This window comes from Biomphalaria glabrata, chromosome 2, assembly GCF_947242115.1.
Source record: "Biomphalaria glabrata chromosome 2, xgBioGlab47.1, whole genome shotgun sequence".
NCBI lineage: Eukaryota > Metazoa > Mollusca > Gastropoda > Planorbidae > Biomphalaria > Biomphalaria glabrata.
This window is the reverse complement of record NC_074712.1, coordinates 28,078,174-28,098,735: the sequence shown is the minus strand read 5'-3', so window position 1 is coordinate 28,098,735 and position 20,562 is coordinate 28,078,174. Positions and strand designations below refer to the sequence as shown.

General features: G+C 38.3%; 1 protein-coding gene across 1 annotated transcript; it reads right to left on the bottom strand.

Moving 5' to 3' along the window:
- Window positions 1-579: 579 nt before the first annotated feature.
- On the bottom strand, window positions 580-6,505 carry LOC106079493 (nacrein-like protein C1). The gene is made up of 3 exons (XM_013240665.2): window positions 6,359-6,505; window positions 3,534-3,846; window positions 580-679 (listed from the first exon to the last, which is right to left on the bottom strand). The coding sequence occupies exons 1-2, from the start codon at window positions 6,407-6,409 to the stop codon at window positions 3,556-3,558; spliced, it is 342 nt and encodes a 113-aa protein (XP_013096119.2). The 5' UTR covers window positions 6,410-6,505; the 3' UTR covers window positions 580-679; window positions 3,534-3,555.
- Window positions 6,506-20,562: the final 14,057 nt, after the last annotated feature.

Genomic DNA, 20,562 nt, shown 5'->3' with positions numbered 1-20,562 from the left:
GATGGGATATCAACTAAACTTGATAACTCTTTAGTTCAAAAGTATAATCAAAAGACAAGAAGTATTGAAAACATTCCAATCACTGTTTCGTCTTGGTGAGATAGCGTTACTCAGATAAAAAAGCGGTATTTTGTATCGCATCTGTGATTGTAAAATTTACAAATTCTGGCCCAGAATGTATTTTTCTAAATTTTAAAATCTTTTTAGCCCCTTTTACAAATGTCTAAATGAAGTTTGTTTGCTATCTCTGAATTCGTTAGCAAAATATAAGATTTTCTACAGTTTATTTTTATTTTTAATGTCAAGATTGTAAACCAGGCAGTGATATTGAAACTTAATTGCTGCAGATGTGAACATGGTAAAACATTGACAAGGTTTTTTCTGTAACAGTAAAGGAGAACATTTCTCTTAGAAATCGTAATCTTGAACTATTTCAGGATATTAACTGTATTTACAATAACACATATCATCTAAGACAGAACCAATGTATTGAAAAGTTTGCACCGAATAGAAGATATACAAGAAACACGCACATTTCAATACATAGAGTCCATATTCAATATAATTAAACTGAAACCATTAGTTTTAGTGAATCTTTATTAGTACTATTCAATCTACAAACAATTATTAGATCTCGTCGTTCCACTATGAAATCTGTACTCCAAAAAGAAGTAGAATTCTGTGGAAAGAAAAATAATTATAAAGGCGAGATTCATCATTTTATTGGTAACCACGAAATGCTGAATTAAAAATGTATTTTCTTCAAAAGTATTATTCTTACAATAAAAAGGGGTGAAAAATAAAATAGAGTAAAAATGTATAAGTCCACTTTTATAATAAGTAAAATATAAATAAATTAATAAAAATATTTTATAAAAGTGTAATTCCTCCTTTAAAAAGCTGATGATGGTTTCGTTAGAGCGAATTCTTTACGCTTAATAAATCAAATTCAAGAAATCACAAACATTAATTACCCCGACCCCCAACCTTTTAATTCACTCGAAAACAATCCTGGTTTAGCATCAAGCCAGAGTCTGAATATATACTATTCAAATAATAGACCTATAGATCTAGACCATAGACTTATATATATATTATATCTAGACTAGAAACCGGAAACAAATTCTAATCCACGATTGATCGATTAACAGACCTATATATTTATGTTTTTAAGTACGTAACTCTTTTTCAAGCTCTAAGGGAAGTCGCCCCAATCAATCTTTTCTGTCTTAGAAAAGTTCTGATCTTTAGTTTTCAAAGTTTAGAAATAATGCGAAATCATTTTCGGATTTTCTTTAAAATGGGCTATTAATCACAGCACTATATATTCAGGCTAATATATGAAACAGGGTCATTTCCTGTTAGTTTCCATTGAGATAATGTTTCAAAAATCCTAGATCGAAATAATTCATGTCTGTTGATTTATATAATCTTATGTACATTTAAATAGATTGATTACCTAGATCTTTCTAGATTATGTATATAAAAATTGCAAAATAATAAATTAAATTATATGTTACATAGGTTAGGGTTGAAAGAAAAATAACTTTACTTCTTATAATTACTTTACAAAACAACGCTTTGTTTCAACTTTAAAAAAAAAAATTCACGACATTTTTTGTAATTTTAAGAGATCTCCATGTCCAGTCTAGATACAATATAGATATAAGTCTATGATCTCCATGTCCAGTCTAGATACAATATATATATAAGTCTATGATCTCCATGTCCAGTCTAGATACAATATAGATATAAGTCTATGATCTCCATGTCCAGTCTAGATACAATATAGATATAAGTCTACGATCTCCATGTCCAGTCTAGATATAATATATATATAAGTCTATGATCTAGACTTAGAAGATGGTACGCATAATTTTCTTGACCTTGTATTAATTTATTAAGCTCTATAATACATAGGTCTTAAATGCGGCAATATCCGAAGACGTAGTCCTCTATCCAATTTTTTTTATATTATACTTTGAAGAATTATAACGGTCAAACTAGAGTTCCTCAAGGGCGGCCAAATAGCTAGTAATATTCTCTTCCCAAAGATATATACATCAACCTTTAAATTTGTATTAAAATTGTTGGAGCTAAATAGAGAAATTGTGAAAATGAAGAGTTGTAAACAAGAATTACTTCTATTTAGTGTTGAGGGGTCAGGAGTTTCCAAATGAGAATGAGGGCCAACTTTTAATGTCCCGTCTTTACAAAGAGTGTAATGTTATTGCGAATCCCATAAATTTATAAGTCATATCTAGTTTTTTATTGTGAAAATTATTGATACTTTTAAAAAGTTTTACATCTTATAGAGCGCTTGTTTATCTCTTAAAAACTAATCCTTGCTAGATTTTAAAAAAAAACAACAATGGAATATTTTTATCCCCCCTTCTCCAATACCGAATTTTAGTTCGGCGAATGAATACTAATAATGAATAATAAACCAATGATTAGCCTTTAGATTTTGACTTAGAAGATGGTGTGCAAATGTTTTCTGAACATTATAAACTCTTGAATCAAAGCCTTACATTTGAAAATTCTCGAACGCGATAGTTCGTTGAAAACGACGTTGGATCTAAATCTATATTCGTTCTCTAGTTAAATTAAAATTTCTTACTTTTTTTTTTACCTTAAAAAAATATAACGGTTTTGCCTGTGTGACCCACGAGTCCTTCTTTTCTCAGCAATTTATATTAACTGTTAAATTTCTAGGAAAATCGTTACAGGCGTTTTTGAGATCCATGCCCGGGTTCCATAAAGTTGTGACTTGAATAGAGATATTGTAGAAGACAGTAACTCCTTTATACAGCTTAGAAAGCAACTTTTTTCGCTTAATCACTTATTTTACCTCAACACATCCCTACCTTGTGGGATTTTTGGGCGCCCCTGAGTCCACGCAGCTCTAATGGATAACTGGCGTTAGTTGGGGGAAAATAAAGGTGGTTGGTCGTTGTGCTGGCCACGTGACACCCTCGCAAACCGTAGGCCAAAGAAACAAATTACCTTTATATCATCTGCCCTATAGACCACAAGGTATGAAAGGGGAACTTATTTTTACATCCCCACTCCCAGCCCCCGAGAAAGAATCCTGGTTTAGCGAATGAATATATCTACTAAACTTGATACTATTCCAATAATAGGCCTTTAGATCTTGACGTACTAGGCGATGCACACAATGTTCCTGAACATTAATTTATGAAACTCTTGACTCAATAATACCCACAAGTGGAAAAAAAAAGTCCGTCTAAGATAAATATTTTCTAGTTCCCTAGCCAAATCAAATTTCTTTTACTTTGAAAAATTACAGTCATGGCCAACGAGCTAGTAATTCTTTTCCGAAAGATATACATCAACTGTCAAATTTTATAGCAAAATCGTTAATACCGTTTTCGAGAACTGTGTTCAGGTTTTACCACCTTTTGCATACCCAGATGTTTCCACGAAGGTACAAGTTGAATAGAGGTATTATTATAAAATGAGTGATTAACTCATAAAGAATTTAATAAGAATTAACGCTAATTCTCTCTTACCATGAGTGTATATTGGTTTTATTTAGTATCCACTGTAGCCTTTGTAGCCGTTGTTTTGGTAGCCATTGCCATTGTAGCCATTGTTGTAGCTGTTGCCATTGTAGCCATTGCTGTAGCTGTCGCTAGGGTAGCCATTGCTGTAGCTGTTGCCAGAATAGCCATAGCTGTTTCCGGCGTAGCCGTTGTTGTAACCTTTATCTTGGTATCCATTGTTGTAACCATTGTAGCCTCCGGGGTAGCCATTGTAGTTACTGCTAGGTTGGTAGCCATTGTTATAATTGTTACCAGCGTAACTAGATTGGTAGCCGTATGGCTGGAGAAACAAGTAGTTATTAGTTCACGATGATTCATTAATTTCAGACTAAATGATGTATTCTAGACTATACCAGTGACGCTATACTCAAATAACAATGTTGCCGAGTAAATAATTTAAATTATTGTGTCCACAAACGAATGAGGTTGGACATTTGATTTTACAGGGCTTAAAATGCACACGATTTATCGTTTACGTTCTCTATTACATACATAATCACTACTTCCTGTTTGCTGTACACCAGATAAACCAAATGACTAGATCTCCCATTGGTGAACATTTCTAGTATACATACTTTTAATAAGATAGATGGAATAACACTGTGTATAAGTATTTCTTGTTAGTTGAGTGAAATTCCTAGATATATGTGCCAGACCGAGTCTGTCAAAAATAGTTTTTTTTTCATTGCACCCCAGAGTTGGGCATAACTGAAAGAAGCTGGAGCCGGGAGTTTCAAAAAGGAGAGTAGTACAAGGTGGTCCTCAAGAGAAGAAGCTGGAGCCGGGAGTTTCAAAAAGGAGAGTAGTACAAGGTGGTCCTCAAGAGAAGAAGCTGGAGCCGGGAGTTTCAAAAAGGAGAGTAGTACAAGGTGGTCCTCAAGAGAAGAAGCTGGAGCCGGGAGTTTCAAAAAGGAGAGTAGTACAAGGTGGTCCTCAAGAGAAGAAGCTGGAGCCGGGAGTTTCAAAAAGGAGAGTAGTACAAGGTGGTCCTCAAGAGAAGAAGCTGGAGCCGGGAGTTTCAAAAAGGAGAGTAGTACAAGGTGGTCCTCAAGAGAAGAAGCTGGAGCCGGGAGTTTCAAAAAGGAGAGTAGTACAAGGTGGTCCTCAAGAGAAGAAGCTGGAGCCGGGAGTTTCAAAAAGGAGAGTAGTACAAGGTGGTCCTCAAGAGAAGAAGCTGGAGCCGGGAGTTTCAAAAAGGAGAGTAGTACAAGGTGGTCCTCAAGAGAAGAAGCTGGAGCCGGGAGTTTCAAAAAGGAGAGTAGTACAAGGTGGTCCTCAAGAGAAGAAGCTACGTCGGCTATATCCTTGCAAACTTGACAAAATCTTCAAGCCTTACAAATTGCGGTGCACAATTGAATGGAGGCCCCTCTTCTACATTTGTTTACAATAACAACTATTATTTATTTCATCACTTTATCAACATTTATTATACACCATGCATAGTGTAGAGACGGACTTTAGGTGACTGCTAGTGAACGCACAATTATGACAACAGTAATCCAAAGCGAGACTGTAGATTAGATATACATAAACGAATAGTTGAGGCTAGTCTTTCATAGAAGTAACATCTTTTATTAGAGTGACTAAGACTAGACTGCTCCTGTTATGGATTAAACATTTACACTCTATATGCTCCTGTTGATTTACTTTATTGTGAGTGTCTTGGACCGTGTGTGTATTGCTACGAACCCATAAGTAATAGTACGCATACAGAAATACGCAACATATGTTCTAACCCAGAAGACACGAATCAGAAACTCCATTGGTAGTGAACCATGCTGAGAATTACTCCCTTAGAGCACGTGAAAGGAAGCGAGCAGTGAGTTTTAAGGTCGCCTAGTCCCCGTACAAGGACAGTCCTAATGTCGGTCATGCACCAGTTCTCTCTCTATCAAATCCTTGTCCCCGTACAAGGACAGTCCTAATGTCGGACATGCACCAGTTCTCTCTCTATCAAATCCTTGTCCCCGTACAAGGACAGTCCTAATGTCGGACATGCACCAGTTCTCTCTCTATCAAATCCTTGTCCCAAACGTCTTTCATGCAGAACTCGGCATTCATAAAGAATGTGTTCTATTATCTCGCCGTCCTTCATGCAGTGGCGGCACCGTGTGTCATAATTTTCCTTTCCCCGTCCGAAGTAAACGCGAATTGGATAGTGTCCGACTCGGAACTGGGCTAGGACCGCCTGTTCCGCATGATTCAGTTGCCACCACGCATTCTTTCTGTCTGGTCTACTCCTTGCACTGTGGAGCTCACGTCCCAGAAGACCCAAATAAGACACCTCTGCAATGTGGGTTAAATAAGGTTGTGTCAATCTTAAGATAACTGAATATGTTAACCCTTTAAGTCCTACATCTTTAAAAGCCTGAGACAAGAGACAAGTTTGACAATGCTATGCTAAATGTAAATGGCGGGGACCCTGCCAGTCGCGGTGCCGAATTTAGAGCAACAGGTCAAAAAATCAGTCTAAGGCCGGCCCTGGTGTTATAACTGCCTTTGCTGCACAGAAAGCACGACGTGAGGCGATTTTAATTGAGATTTGTCACTTATGCCTTAAAAAAACGTTTCTGTTCTTTGTTTATTATCTACTAGGTCTGAAAGATGATTTTCTGAAGCAGAAGAACATATGCGCGTGACAGAACAAAGTGCAGTTCCAACAGATTCAACAATTTTATTAGTCACATGCTTTGGCGGTGTCTGATTTCAAACAAAAATGATAATCTTAAACGATGGTAAGGAAGCACTACTATATTGCTGACAGGTAAAACCAACACTTGTTTATAACTCACCATGGCAGCACTGACAGCAACAAGAAGGCAAAGTACTACTGCAGACTTCATGATGGCTAATGGAATCGGCAGGCTGGGTACTGTTCAATGGAGCTGTTTGATCGACGTGATCAGTGCAGGTAAATGAACAGATTGATCTCAGCATGTTTTATATCCACTAAGTGGCGGAAGTAGAGCAAGAAACTCTCCCACCTAATGAGATGTATCTGATCAAGAGTTTGTCTTACGTAAATCATATTGATGTGAGAAGTGTCAGAATCTCTGAGAGATGGATTAATCTTCATTAACAATATCATCAAAACTTATCTTTTGAAGAGAGATACAACTATAGCAGCTAAAAGCCAAACATTTGCTTCAACTGCCTGGGATTAGTGTATCAAAACAACACATTCAAAACTAGAACATCATAAGTGGTTTTTAGAAATTGTATCTTCAATAGATTTTCTTTTTTTTCTTCTGTTTTATAAACAAGACAGGCGAACAAACGGACAGACAATAAAATATTGTTAACGTTTACACATTTGTGGCAACTAATTAAAAAAAAATCTAATTATTTAAAACTAATTTAGTACCATGTGGCCGCAGACGGAGGTCCACTGCACTAAATTCGCTGCATAAAATGTTGATAAAAAAATATACATAACATTTAAAATCAAAGCATATTTTCAGCTTAAAAAAATAATTAATATTCATATTTTATGTTTAGTATTTTTTTCCCATTTTATAAATATTTTGATTAATATTACTAAAAATAAAAAAAACCTTCATTGTTTAAAATCTATCTTAGATTTATGCATTGTTATAAAAGGTGTATTTTTCTGAAAAACAAAATGGCTTGTATAATTCTTGTTCAATCAAACGGTTTGCTTTTAGAGAAATAAAAAAAAATAGAAAAAAAAAAAAGCCGCTGCTTCAGAACTTTGCAAGCTGTAAAATGTCACGAGATCGGATTTTCAATAACTTTTAGTTTTTGAGCTCTGAGTTTGACATGCCGTGGCCATTCGTTATAGAAGGCTTCAACACAGACCTGTGACGTAGCAACCTTTGGGCAGTGGAGACCAGGGCTCGTTGCCACATTGTACAGACCTGTGACGTAAGAACGAGCTATAATAACATATTAATTTAAGATTAAACATAAAGCTTTGAAAAAACATCTCAGATAGTGACATGGTAAATGCGATTATATAACATCAACAAAAAGAACAGCTACGTAGGCTTACGAACGAAAGTATTTTACGCTTAGGCGGTCGTCGCATAGTAGTGAAGCGCAACAGATGGTATAAAGATTGAGAATCCTTGGGATGTTACCGGAGTCAACCTTTTTAGTAATTCAAAGTGTTAATTCAATGTGGGTGTAAGTGTCGTTCCACAAATTAAAACTATGAGAGCTGCAGGATTAAGTTCCCTGTATCTTATGTTCATCACATTTAAGGACGTAAGACCTAGACAAAGAAACATTGAGAATACAAGATAACATCAGACTTGTGCTCACAATCCATCCTCATCACGTTTACTTACTGAATAATACATTCGTTTTCAACATTCACTTAGATTTGGAAACCCATTGGATTGTTTCTCGAGGGCACGTTACGGTGTGGGACCCTGTTATCATTAAATGTCCATAGCTTAGAGACATGTAACAGGGCAGTTAAAAACTATTTATGTATATATATTTCTTTTCTTGAATAAATTTTAGTTTTCCATCTAACAAAGATAATGATAAATACTTTCAACAACAAACTATCTATCTATCTATCTATCTAATCTATCTATCTATCTATCTATCTATCTATCTATCTATCTATCTATCTATCTATCTATCTATCTATCTATCTATCTATCTATCTATCTATCTATCTATCTATCTATCTATCTATCTATCTATCTATCTATCTATCTATCTATCTACCTATCTATGTATCTATCTACAGCTATTTAGTTGTGTATATATATATATATAAACAAACACAAAGCTAGGGGTCTATAGAGCCGTCATCCTCCCTACATTGCTCTATGCCTCAGAAACATGTACAGTGTACAGCAAACATGCAAAGAAACTAAACCACTTCCACATGACATGTCTGAGAAAAATACTAAATGTCAAATGGCAAGACAATATACCAGATACAGAAGTCCTGATGCAGTCCCAGCTGCTATGGGCAGGTCACGTCTACAGAATGGAAGACCACCGCATCCCTAAACGACTCTTGTATGGCCAACTAAGCGAAGGAAAGCGCTCGCAAGGTGGTCAAATGAAGCGTTTCAGGGACACCCTCAAAGCTTCTCTGAAGGCGTTCAGCATAGACCCAGGCACCTGGGACACAGAGGCACATAACAGAGCATCATGGCGTCATGCTGAGGAAAAAAGAACAATGCTGGCAGAAGAAAAACGCCAGAAAAGAAAAGCAAGACAAACGACATTAGCTCCAGCTGGAATAACCTGCCCAGTATGCGGCCGAACATTCCGGGCTCACATAGGTCTCACCAGCCACATGAGGAGGCATAAAACTCCAGTGCAAAGCCCTCAGCCCCCTGGATGACAAAGTGGTCATCATCGAACCACAATTGACGAACTATATATATATCATGGGCGTAGCCAGGATTTTTTTTCGGGGGGGGGGTGAATTTTTTCTCCCCCCCCCCGACCCCCGTCCGGGAAAAAAAATTATATGTATTTATGTGTGTGTATGTATGTGTGTGGACATAATCTTTATTACATTCTGACCCTTCATTCTTTCGGAAGACGTTTATTGTGCCCTAGACCCTAGAATAGGTTCTTCCATGAGTTAGTGCAAAAAATTGTAGATTCCCCGACATTACTAGCAAAGGGGTCTGGGGGAGCGCTAGGAGCTCCCCCAGCGCGTGGCGCCGCCAAGCACTATTTCTGATATTGAAAACCAACAAAATGCATATTCTGAGGTATCAACAGTGCATTTTCCTGCTATTATAAAGTTCTATTTCAAAAACCTAATGTGTTATTCTTAGTGACTTAGACCCTCCCTCGTCGTTCGGCGCATTTGCCATCAAGCTGTTTCCATAAAATTGTGGACTCCCCGCCATTACTAGCAAGGGGGTCTGGGCGAGCGCCAGGAGCACCGTAGCGCGGGGCGAAGCCCCGCCGCAAAGCACTATTTCTGGTATTGAAAGCCAACAAAATGCATATTCTGAGGTATCTACAGTCCATTTTAATGCTATTAAAAAGTTTTATTTCAAAAACCTAATGTGCTATTCTTACTGACTTAGACCCTCCCACGCCGTTCGGAGCATTTGACGTCAAGCAGTTTCCATAAAAATCTGTCACTGGTAATGTCTGAAGCCTCTTCCCACCTACCATGAGGACCTCCATGAATACTAAGGGGTCGACTCCCAGTTCGGCATAGGATTTCCTTGATTTAGATCCGACCTCTATAATTGACTCCTGCAATCTGTCTTAGCCATCTTTGTTGAGCTATATTTAGTGTTTTTCGATTTCGGTAGATGACTATTCACTGCAGTTTATTAATGGAGCCCTGCCACTGGTTAAAATGTGTAACCTCTCTTGAATACGCTCTTGGAATTAAATGACTGTAGTTTGCTTTAGATTTTATATCGAAAAGAGAAGTTTTATCGTCAAAATCTTCTGTTGGGGGTTTTCCACCTCAAAATGCTCTGTAGGGGGATCTTAGACCATCTGGAGGGGTTTAAACTTTAAAAAAAAGCCATCTGTAGAAGAAACTCAAAACCCCCGATTGGCTTGGCTACGCTCAAATAATTTTAGTGTGTAATTTGCACCAAACCCCTCTGAATGGGGGTTTAAACTCAAAACCCCTTTCGGCAACGCTCATAGCATTTTGAGTGCGTAATTTGCTTTTTTTCTTACACTGAAGATGGCGGGGGGTTTAAACTCAAAACCCCTTTGACTACGCTCATAGATTTTAGAGTGAGTAATTTTCTTTTATTTATATTGAAGAAGTACTTTTTAGCTTCAAACTCCACTGGAGGGGAGTTTAAACTCAAAACCCCATAGACTACACTCATAACATTTTAAGTGTATAATTTGCTTTTTTTTTATTATTAAAAAGAGTTATTTTTACCTGAAGTGAAGTGGGGTTTAAACTCAAAACTGAGTCATTTAGCTACGCTCATAACATTTTGAGTGCGTAATTAGCTTTTTTTTTATATTGAAGAGGGGGTTTATCGTAAATTTTTGAGGGGGTTTTAAAATAAAAATCTTCCTTAACTGTGCTCTTGGAATTAGGGGATTTTCGTTTGCATTTCTTTTTTTTTTTGTTTTGTTTTATAGAAGAGGGGGAGTTAACTGCAAAAACCCCAGGTAGGGGGTTTAAAACTCAAAACCCCTGGTAGGGGGTTTTAAACTCAAAACCCCTAGTAGGGGTTTTTAAACTCGAACCGCTCTGGTAGGCGTTTTAAACTCGAACCCCCCCTGGTAGGGGTTTTTAAACTCGAACCATCCTGGTAGGGGTTTTTAAACTCGAACCCCCCTGGTAGGGGGTTTTAAACTCAAAACCCCTTTGTTGTGCTAGGGCAAGTGATGGTTAAGTATTAAAATCTCACCTAAAATAAACAAAATCAAAGCAAAAAAACAGTCACTAAATTCCGACTCCCCCCCCCCCCAAGGGGGGGGGATTTCATTTCGGGGGGGGGGGGTTTGAACCCCAAGAACCCCCCCCCTGGCTACGCCCATGATATATATATATATATATATATCCTATACTCTTAATTGAGCAATTCTTATATGTATTCATAATTTTCATAATTATCTTATCTTATATACTACAGACGTTACTTCAAAAAAAAGATGATTACGTCATACGCGTCATGCATACAGTCATGCATATTAAACAATGACCTAAATTCTGCTAAGTCACTGGTTTTCCTGGCTAGCTCAGGCAACCCATTCCACGCTCTAATAGCACTAGGGAAGAAGGATCATTTGTACAAATGTGTCCTAGCATAAGGAACGAGAAGTGTGCCATTATCTTTGTGTCTTTCTGAGTATTTTATTAAATTTTGTTTTTGTATTGGAAGAATATGGTTCAGTGTTTTATGTATAATTGCTACTTTACTTTTGAGTCTTCTGTCCTGAAGGCTTTCTAAATTTAGTGATTTTACTAAAGGTGTTACTCTAGTCAAATGTGAATATTCGTTTGTTATGAATCTCACTGCTCTATTTTGTGTCTGTTCCAGTTTCTTAATGTTTTCTTGAGTTGAGGGGTCCCAAACAGAGGATGCATATTCTATTATAGGCCTAAACAAGGTTAAATAACATTTTATTTTTACGTTCTTATATTATAAGTTAAGATAATATACTTTTTATTGATCCAATCAAATAGAAATTCAGTTTGACAACACTTGACAACCTCAGCCTAACTACTGTAACAATAACATTATAGATGCAAATACGAACAACATTCACACACGAAACACTTGATACTCTGGCGTAGTGTCTCTGAGCATCAAGATGATGGTATTGAGTCTATAGACGATTCAGCACAAATAGTATTGCATCTTCTGTACTTCTTGACGGTTTGTAAGCGAACTGGTGCGGGTCAAGACGTGTTTCGACTTCTTTCTGTAGATGTTTCAAAATCATTTTCTCCAGGCACTTCATAAGAATTGATGTAAGTGCTACGGGACGTAGGTTGTTTTTGGAAGCATCTCCTTTTAGGGTACTGGAATTATTTCAGATGTCTTCCAAATGGAAGGTATTTTGTGCGTTTGCCAGGACTTGTTGAATATAGCACAGAAGATATAAGCCAGTTGTTCCGCACATAGCTTTATGTTTTCCACTTAATTTGTAATAATTGGTTTACCATGAATTACAATTGTGGAATTATTTTGTTTTAGTTTTTTTGTTACTCTTAATAACTGACATTTTTCTGGGTGGAATACCATCAGGTCCAGATGCTTTATATAAATATATATATATATCTTCTGTGGCAATTTACGTCTTAAGAGACAATCATATCCCTTTGCAACTTCTTGTGTGACTAAAGAGGCCAATCCTAGATACACAGCTGCGGTCGCAGGTTGGGCATATATAATCACCAGGCGCCGTTGCATTTTCACTCTTGTTTCTGCTTCTGTTGTGTATGACATCTGCAATCCGTGACCCTTCCTTTATGCTCTCTCTCTATGTTGATCTATCCAGTGCTACTTTTCCCCAGCTGCTAGTGTCGATTTTGAAGAGCTTCATGTCGCGTTTGCATACATCCGTATACCGTAAAAGTGGGCGACCAGCGGCTCTCCTGATGTCTTTTAGATCGCCATACAGGATGTCCTGTGGAAGTCGACCTACTGGTTATCTATGAACGTGGCCAAGCCAGACATGGTGCCCATTGGTTTGGCTATCCTGTTGTTAATGTCTTTATCCAGTAGAGCATTGTTGGATATGATGGAGCCAAGATAGCAAAAGTGAACAATAATGACCAACCACTAGAAATTGTTGATAATATATATATAACGACTTTTAGTAAAGAAATCACACAATTTGCATACGAATTTATTAGTTATGTTAATAATATATACTAATTATTTATATTTCAACCGATTTGGTGAGATGGGGAGGTGGCGATGTTGACATTGTTTATATGAGTAACTTGAATGATTCCCCTTGACTAAGGGACTGAATGTTGGAATGTTATGTGTCATGTGTGTTGACAAAGTGTGTCAATAAATTCACTCATGAATCTGGTACTAGAGTGTTGGTGTTGTTTATTAAGTGTAGCGTTCCTAGTTTAACAAATGGTAGCAGAGCTGTAAGTAAAATTATTTACTTTATTGATCCAATTCGGAGTAATAATGGCTACTAGGATAGAGATTCCATCATTTATTAAGGAAAAGCCATACGAATTGTATAAACAAGAGTTACTGGCATGGAATGAAATAACTGACCTGAAAGAAGAGAAAAGATCTATAGCCATAGCCCTTTCACTACCACAAAACAGTGAAGCAGGGATCAGAGAAAAAGTGTTCGAACAATTAGACCTATCAGAGCTCAAGTGTCGGGAAGGCTTTGAGAGACTTTTGCAGTTTCTTGACAAGAACTTGGCCAAAGATGACCTCGCAGATAGCATTCACAAATTTTAAACAGGGGAAAAACCAGACAATACAGGATTTCATAGCAGAATTTGATACAAAATATAGAAGAATAGAGAAGAAAAAGATGAAGCTGTTACCTGAGATTCTGGCCTTCAAGTTGCTAAGGAAGGCAAGAATAACACGAAATGAAAAGATGCTTGTTTTGACCGGAATGAATTACGCCAATCTTGACACCTTGTATGAAGAAGCTAAGTCATCTTTGAAAAAGTTTAAGGGAGAAGAAAGTAAGCTGAAGGACCAAGAGGCATGTATCAAACTTGAGCCAACGTTTTTGGCTGAAAATGAAGAAGCTTTATGGGCAGCGGGATACCAAAGACGTGAAAACTTCAGTAGCTTTGGAAAACGAGAAGATCAGACAAAATGTAATTATAAGCCTAAAGTCGGACATCAAGTGAGAGGTGGAGGACAAGGAAGGGGCGGCACCCGAGGTTTTGGATTCCCAAAAGTTCAACGAAGTTCGAAAAATATTAACCCAGTTGGTCCCGACGGAAATGTCTTAACATGTAAATCATGTGGATCATACAGACATCTTTTGCCCAAGTGCCCTGACAGTTGGGAAAACATGTCTAAGAGAGTCAATGTTGTTGACCAGGAAGAAGAAGCCTGTTTGTTCACAGGAAATCACAAAGATGAAACTTCCCAATTGGGGGTCGAAGCTTTTAACTGTGCCGTGTTGGACAGCGCATGCAGTAGTACAGTGTGTGGAATGACATGGTTGGAGGCTTTTTTGAGCTCTTTAGATGAAGAGGACCGCAACAAAGTGAAGTTAAGAGAAGGTCACAGAATGTTTAAGTTTGGTGGTGGGACAATAATAAAATCAAAAGGTGAATATGAGTTACCTGTCACAGTGGCTGGAAAGAAAGTTAAGCTTCTGACTGATGCTGTAGAAACAGACATACCATTATTACTCTCCAGATCTGCTATGAAAACAGCAGGAGTAAAAATGGATCTGGAAAATGATACCACCAAACAGACTTTATAAAGCGAGCGTGGAGGAGGAAGAGAGTACAGAAGATAATGAGAAGAGCACAAAAACGATTCATGACGTCATCAAGAGTGGTGTAAGCGAAATATTTGATGGAGATCGTGAACTTATTAGAGATGAAAGTGACACAAGGACAGACATTCATTCTGTAACTTGTTTGAAACCAAATGAACAAATAGAATACAGAATGGACGAATCAGAACAATGGACAAAAGCTACCATTCTCGGAAGAGCAGGCAAAGTCACAGGAAAATATAAGTATTGGTATAACATAGAAAATAATGTGGACAAAGAAAGAAAAAGTGTTGACCTTGAACGAATTGAGTGGAAATATTCAAGGGGAGGCAATAGCGACAATGTATGTTTATCAATGGTTGAATCAAGCAAAGAGATAGATGAAGCCAAACAATTGGAGTTATTGAAATTAAAACAGTTTGAAACATATGAAGAGGTTGAAGACTGTGGACAAAATGCTATTTCTACACGTTGGGTTATAACAATGAAAAATGGTTCACCAAAAGCACGTCTTGTTGTAAGAGGTTTTGAAGAGCAAGACTTAATACCAAAAGATAGTCCAACTGTTGCCAAAGGTTCCATGAGAATTTTTTTGTCAATTGTGGCTAGTAAACAATGGCAGATTAAAACCACAGACATCAAATCTGCATTCTTACAAGGAAAGCCCCTGGATAGAGAGGTACACATTATACCTCCAAAAGAGAGTAACACTCCAAGTAAAGTTATTTGGAAACTGAAGTATGGGCTATATGGACTCAAGGATGGTGCAAGACAGTTTTATTTAAGTGTCAAAGAAGAGCTTATTGAACTTGTCAACCCTTGATCCAGCACTGTTCACATTAACGAGTGATGGAGTTGTATGTGACATCATTTGTTGCCATGTCGACGACTTTCTTCATGCTGGCAATGACGTTTTTGAGAAGACTATGTGTGAATTGCGTCAACGATTTGTGGCAGGAAAGATAGAAGAGCGAAATTTTTATTACATCGGATTCGATATCAGACAAGTCACAGATGGGATAATCCTGGACCACACAGCGTACATCGAAAAACTTGATCGCCCAAAGTTAGACCCAGCAAGATGTTTGCAAAAGGATTTGCAGTTGAATGATACAGAACAGTCTTTGTACAGAAAACTCATTGGCCAGTTAAATTGGGTCGTTCAAGGCTCCAGACCTGATATGGCTTTTGAGTTAGTTGATCTCAGCACAAAGTTAAACAAAGCTTTGGTTACGGACCTAATGCGAGCAATAAAAGTCATCGGAAAGCTAAAGGACTTAAGACCCATACAATTGTATAGAGGTCTGAATGGAAAACCTGAAGAAGACTGGGAGCTTCTGTTCTGCGATGCCGCTTTGGGTAACCTTAGTGGTGGTACAGGAAGTACAAGTGCTCATATTGTATGGATTAAAGACAAAGACGGGCATTGCTGTCCAATTTTTTGGAGAGCCTCGAGGATCAAAAGGGTAGTTAGATCTACCATTGCTGCTGAGGCATTAGGCTTGCAAGAAGGCCTAGAGTCTGCCATCTTTTACAGAACTGTAATAGAAGAACTCTGTGGTCTTGAGAAACAGTCGTTGCCTATCACAGTTTTCATTGACAACAAAAGTGTCATTGAAGCGTTGCAGACCACCAAGCTAGTGGAAGACAAAAGGCTGCGTATTGACATTGCTTCCATCAATGAGATGCACAGGACTGAAAGAATTGAAATTCGCTGGTGTCCTGGGAGAGCACAACTAGCTAATGTAATGACCAAACGAGGCGCATCGGGACTTCTACTGCTGACCATACTGCAAGAAGGAAGACTCCCGGTTGAGTTTGTGTAAGCAGCACTGTTATTTCATTTTTTTTTCCTTAATCACCATATTTCTATTTCTAGCAATGTAAATATATCTTTGTGTAAATGGCCCTGCCTTATAATTATTTTACAATATATCATTTTTCCTAGTTATGTGAATATGCCTACAATTTCATTTGTTATTCACTATACTTGTCTTGTAGTTCTAATAATATGTTTTTGGGAAAAAAAAAAAAAAACACTACCAAAGGCCTTTTTAAAGTCGACCTTTCCTCTATTGTTGTTGCTAGGTTACCTGTCTGTTTAGCACCTTTCCTCTATTGTTGTTGCTAGGTTACCTGTCTGTTTAGTACCTTTCATCTCTTGTTGTTGCTAGGTGAACTATCTGTTTAGAACATTTCCTCTCTTGTTATTGGTAGGTTGACTGTCTTTTTAGCACCTTTCCTCTCATATTGCTAGGTTAACTTTCTAATTAACACCTTTCCTCTCTTGTTGTTGCTAGGTTAACTGCCTGTTTAGCACCTTTCCTCTCTTGTTGTTGCTAGGTTAACTGTCTGTTTAGCACCTTTCCTCTCTTGTTGCTAGGTTAACTGCCTTTTTCCTTATTAGTACCTTTCTTCTCTGTTGTTGCTAGGTTAACTGCCTGTTTAGCACCTTTCCTCTCTTGTTGTTGCTATGTGAACTGTCTGTTTAGTACCTTTCATCTCTTGTTGTTGCTAGGTGAACTGACTGTTTAGCACCTTTAATCTCTTGTTGTTGCTAGGTTAACTGCCTTTTTAGCACTTTTCTTCTCTGTTGTTGCTAGGTTAACTGTCTGTTTAGCACCTTTCCTCTCTTGTTGTTGCTAGGTTAACTGTGTGTTTAGCACATTTCCTCTCTTGATGTTGCTAGGTTAACTGTCTGTTTAGCACCTTTCCTCTTTTGTTGTTGCTTGGTTACCTGTCCGTTTAGCACCTTTCCTCTCTTATTGCTAGGCTAACTTTCTGTTTAGCACCTTTCCTCTCTTGTTGTTGCTAGGTTAACTGCCTGTTTAGCACATTTCCTCTCTTGTTGTTGCTAGGTTAACTGTCTGTTTAGCACCTTTCCTCTCTTGATGTTGCTTGGTTAACTGCCTGTTTAGCACCTTTCTTCTCTTGTTGTTGCTAGGTTAACTGTCTGTTTAGCACCTTTCCTCTCTTGATGTTGCTTGGTTAACTGCCTGTTTAGCACCTTTGCTCTCTTGTAGTTACTAGTTTAATTGTCTGTTTAGCACCTTTCCTCTCTTGTTGCTAGGTTAACTGCCTGTTTAGCACCTTTCCTCTCTTGTTGCTAGGTTAACTGTCTGTTTAGCACCTTTCTTCTCTGTTGTTGCTAGGTTAACTGCCTGTTTAGCACCTTTCCTCTCTTGTTGTTGCTAGGTGAACTGGCTGTTTAGCAAATTTCCTCTCTTGTTATTGGTAGGTTAACTGTCTGTTTAGCACCTTTCTTCTCTGTTGTTGCTAGGTTAACTGCCTGTTTAGCACCTTTTCATTTCTTGTTGCTAGGTTAACTGTCTGTATAGCACCTTTCCTTTCTTGTTGTTCTTAGGTGAACTGTCTGTATAGCACCTTTCCTCTCTTGTTGTTGCTAGGTGAACTGTCTGTTTAGCACCTTTTCTCTCTTGTAGTTGCTAGGTTAACTGTCTGTTTAGCACCTTCCTCTCTTGTTGTTGCTAGGTTAACTGCCTGTTTAGCACCTTTCCTCTCTTGTTGCTAGGTTAACTGTCTGTTTAGCACGTTTCATCTCTTGTTGTTGCTAGGTGAACTGTCTGTTTAGCACCTTTCCTCTCTTGTTGTTGCTAGGTTAACTGTCTATTTAGCACCTTTCCTCTCTTGTTGCTAGGTTAACTGTCTGTTTAGCACCTTTCCTCTCTTGCTGCTGGGTTACCTGTCTGTTTAGCACCTTTCCTCTCTTGTTGTTGCTAGGTTACCTGTCTGTTTAGCATCTTTCCTCTCTTGTTGTTGCTAGGTTACCTGTCTGTTTAGCACCTTTCCTCTCTTGCTGCTAGGTTACCTATCTGTTTAGCACCTTTCCTCTCTTGTTGTTGATAGGTTAACTGTCTGTTTAGCACCTTTCCTCTCTTGTTGCTAGGTTAACTGTCTGTTAAGCACCTTTCCTCTCTTGTTGCTAGGTTAACTGTCTGTTAAGCACGTTTCATCTCTTGTTGTTGCTAGGTTAACTGTCTGTTTAGCACCTTTCCTCTCTTGTTGTTGCTAGGTTAACTGTCTGTTTAGCACCTTTCCTCTCTTGTTGCTAGGTTACCTGTCTGTTAAGCACCTTTCCGCTCTTGTTGTTGCTAGGTTAACTGTGTGTTTAGCACCTTTCCTCTCTTGTTGCTAGGTTAACTGTCTGTTAAGCACGTTTCATCTCTTGTTGTTGCCAGGTTAACTGTCTGTTTAGCACCTTTCCTCTCTTGTTGCTAGGTTACCTGTCTGTTTAGCACCTTTCCTCTCTTGTTGTTGCTAGGTTAACTGTCTGTTTAGCACCTTTCCTCTCTTGCTGCTAGGTTACCTGTCTGTTTAGCACCTTTCCTCTCTTGTTGCTAGGTTAACTGTCCGTTAAGCACGTTTCATCTCTTGTTGTTGCTAGGTTAACTGTCTGTTTAACACCTTTCCTCTCTTGTTGCTAGGTTACCTGTCTTTTTAGAACCTTTCCTCTCTTGTTGTTGCTAGGTTAACTGTCTGTTTAGCACGTTTCATCTCTTGTTGTTGCCAGGTTAACTGTCTGTTAAGCACCTTTCCTCTCTTGTTGCTAGGTTAACTGTCTGTTAAGCACGTTTCATCTCTTGTTGTTGCTAGGTTAACTGTCTGTTTAGCACCTTTCCTCTCTTGTTGCTAGGTTACCTGTCTGTTTAGCACCTTTCCTCTCTTGTTGCTAGGTTAACTGTCTGTTAAGCACGTTTCATCTCTTGTTGTTGCTAGGTTAACTGTCTGTTTAACACCTTTTCTCTCTTGTTGCTAGGTTACCTGTCTGTTTAGCACCTTTCCTCTCTTGTTGTTGCTAGGTTAACTGTCTGTTTAGCACCTTTCCTCTCTTGTTGCTAGGTTAACTGTCTGTTAAGAACCTTTCCTCTCTTGCTGCTAGGTTACCTGTCTGTTTAGCACCTTTCCTCTCTTGTTGCTAGGTTAACTGTATGTTTAGCACGTTTCATCTCTTGTTGTTGCCAGGTTAACTGTCTGTTTAGCACGTTTCATCTCTTGTTGTTGCCTGGTTAACTGTCTGTTTAGCACCTTTCCTCTCTTGTTTCTAGGTTAACTGTCTGTTTAGCACCTTTTCTCTCTTGTTGTTGCTAAATTAACTGTCTGTTTAGCACCTTTTCTCTCTTGTTGCTAGGTTAACTGTCTGTTAAGCACCTTTCCTCTCTTGCTGCTAGGTTACCTGTCTGTTTAGCACCTTTCCTCTCTTGTTGCTAGGTTAACTGTCTGTTAAGCACGTTTCATCTCTTGTTGTTGCTAGGTTAACTGTCTGTTTAACACCTTTCCTCTCTTGTTGCTAGGTTACCTGTCTGTTTAGCACCTTTCTTCTCTTGTTGTTGCTAGGTTAACTGTCGGTTTAGCACCTTTCCTCTCTTGTTGCTAGGTTAACTGTCTGTTAAGCACCTTTCCTCTCTTGCTGCTAGGTTACCTGTCTGTTTAGCACCTTTCCTTTCTTGTTGTTGCTAGGTTAACTGTCTGTTTAGCACCTTTCCTCTCTTGTTGCTAGGTTAACTGTCTGTTAAGCACCTTTCCTCTCTTGTTGCTAGGTTAACTGTCTGTTAAGCACGTTTCATCTCTTGTTGTTGCTAGGTTAACTGTCTGTTTAGCACCTTTCCTCTCTTGTTGTTGCTAGGTTAACTGTCTGTTTAGCACCTTTCCTCTATTGTTGCTAGGTTAACTGTCTGTTTAGCACCTTTCCTCTCTTGCTGCTAGGTTACCTGTCTGTTTAGCACCTTTCCTCTCTTGTTGTTGCTAGGTTACCTGTCTGTTTAGCACCTTTCCTCTCTTGTTGTTGCTAGGTTAACTGTCTGTTTAGCACATTTCCTCTCTTGCTGCTAGGTTACCTGTCTGTTTAGCACCTTTCCTCTCTTGTTGTTGCTAGGTTAACTGTCTGTTTAGCACCTTTTCTCTCTTGTTGCTAGGTTAACTGTCTGTTAAGCACCTTTCCTCTCTTGTTGTTAGGTTAACTGTCTGTTAAGCACGTTTCATCTCTTGTTGTTGCTAGGTTAACTGTCTGTTTAGCACCTTTCCTCTCTTGTTGCTAGGTTACCTGTCTGTTTAGCACCTTTCCTCTCTTGTTGTTGCTAGGTTA

Bases quoted from the DNA above. Each gene is read 5' to 3' on its own strand.
- LOC106079493 (XM_013240665.2), bottom strand. From the start codon at position 6,409: ATGAAGTCTGCAGTAGTACTTTGCCTTCTTGTTGCTGTCAGTGCTGCC. The intron at 3,847-6,358 runs GTGAGTTATAAA...TTGTTTCTCCAG, and splicing joins TTGCTGTCAGTGCTGCCATG to CCATACGGCTACCAATCTAG.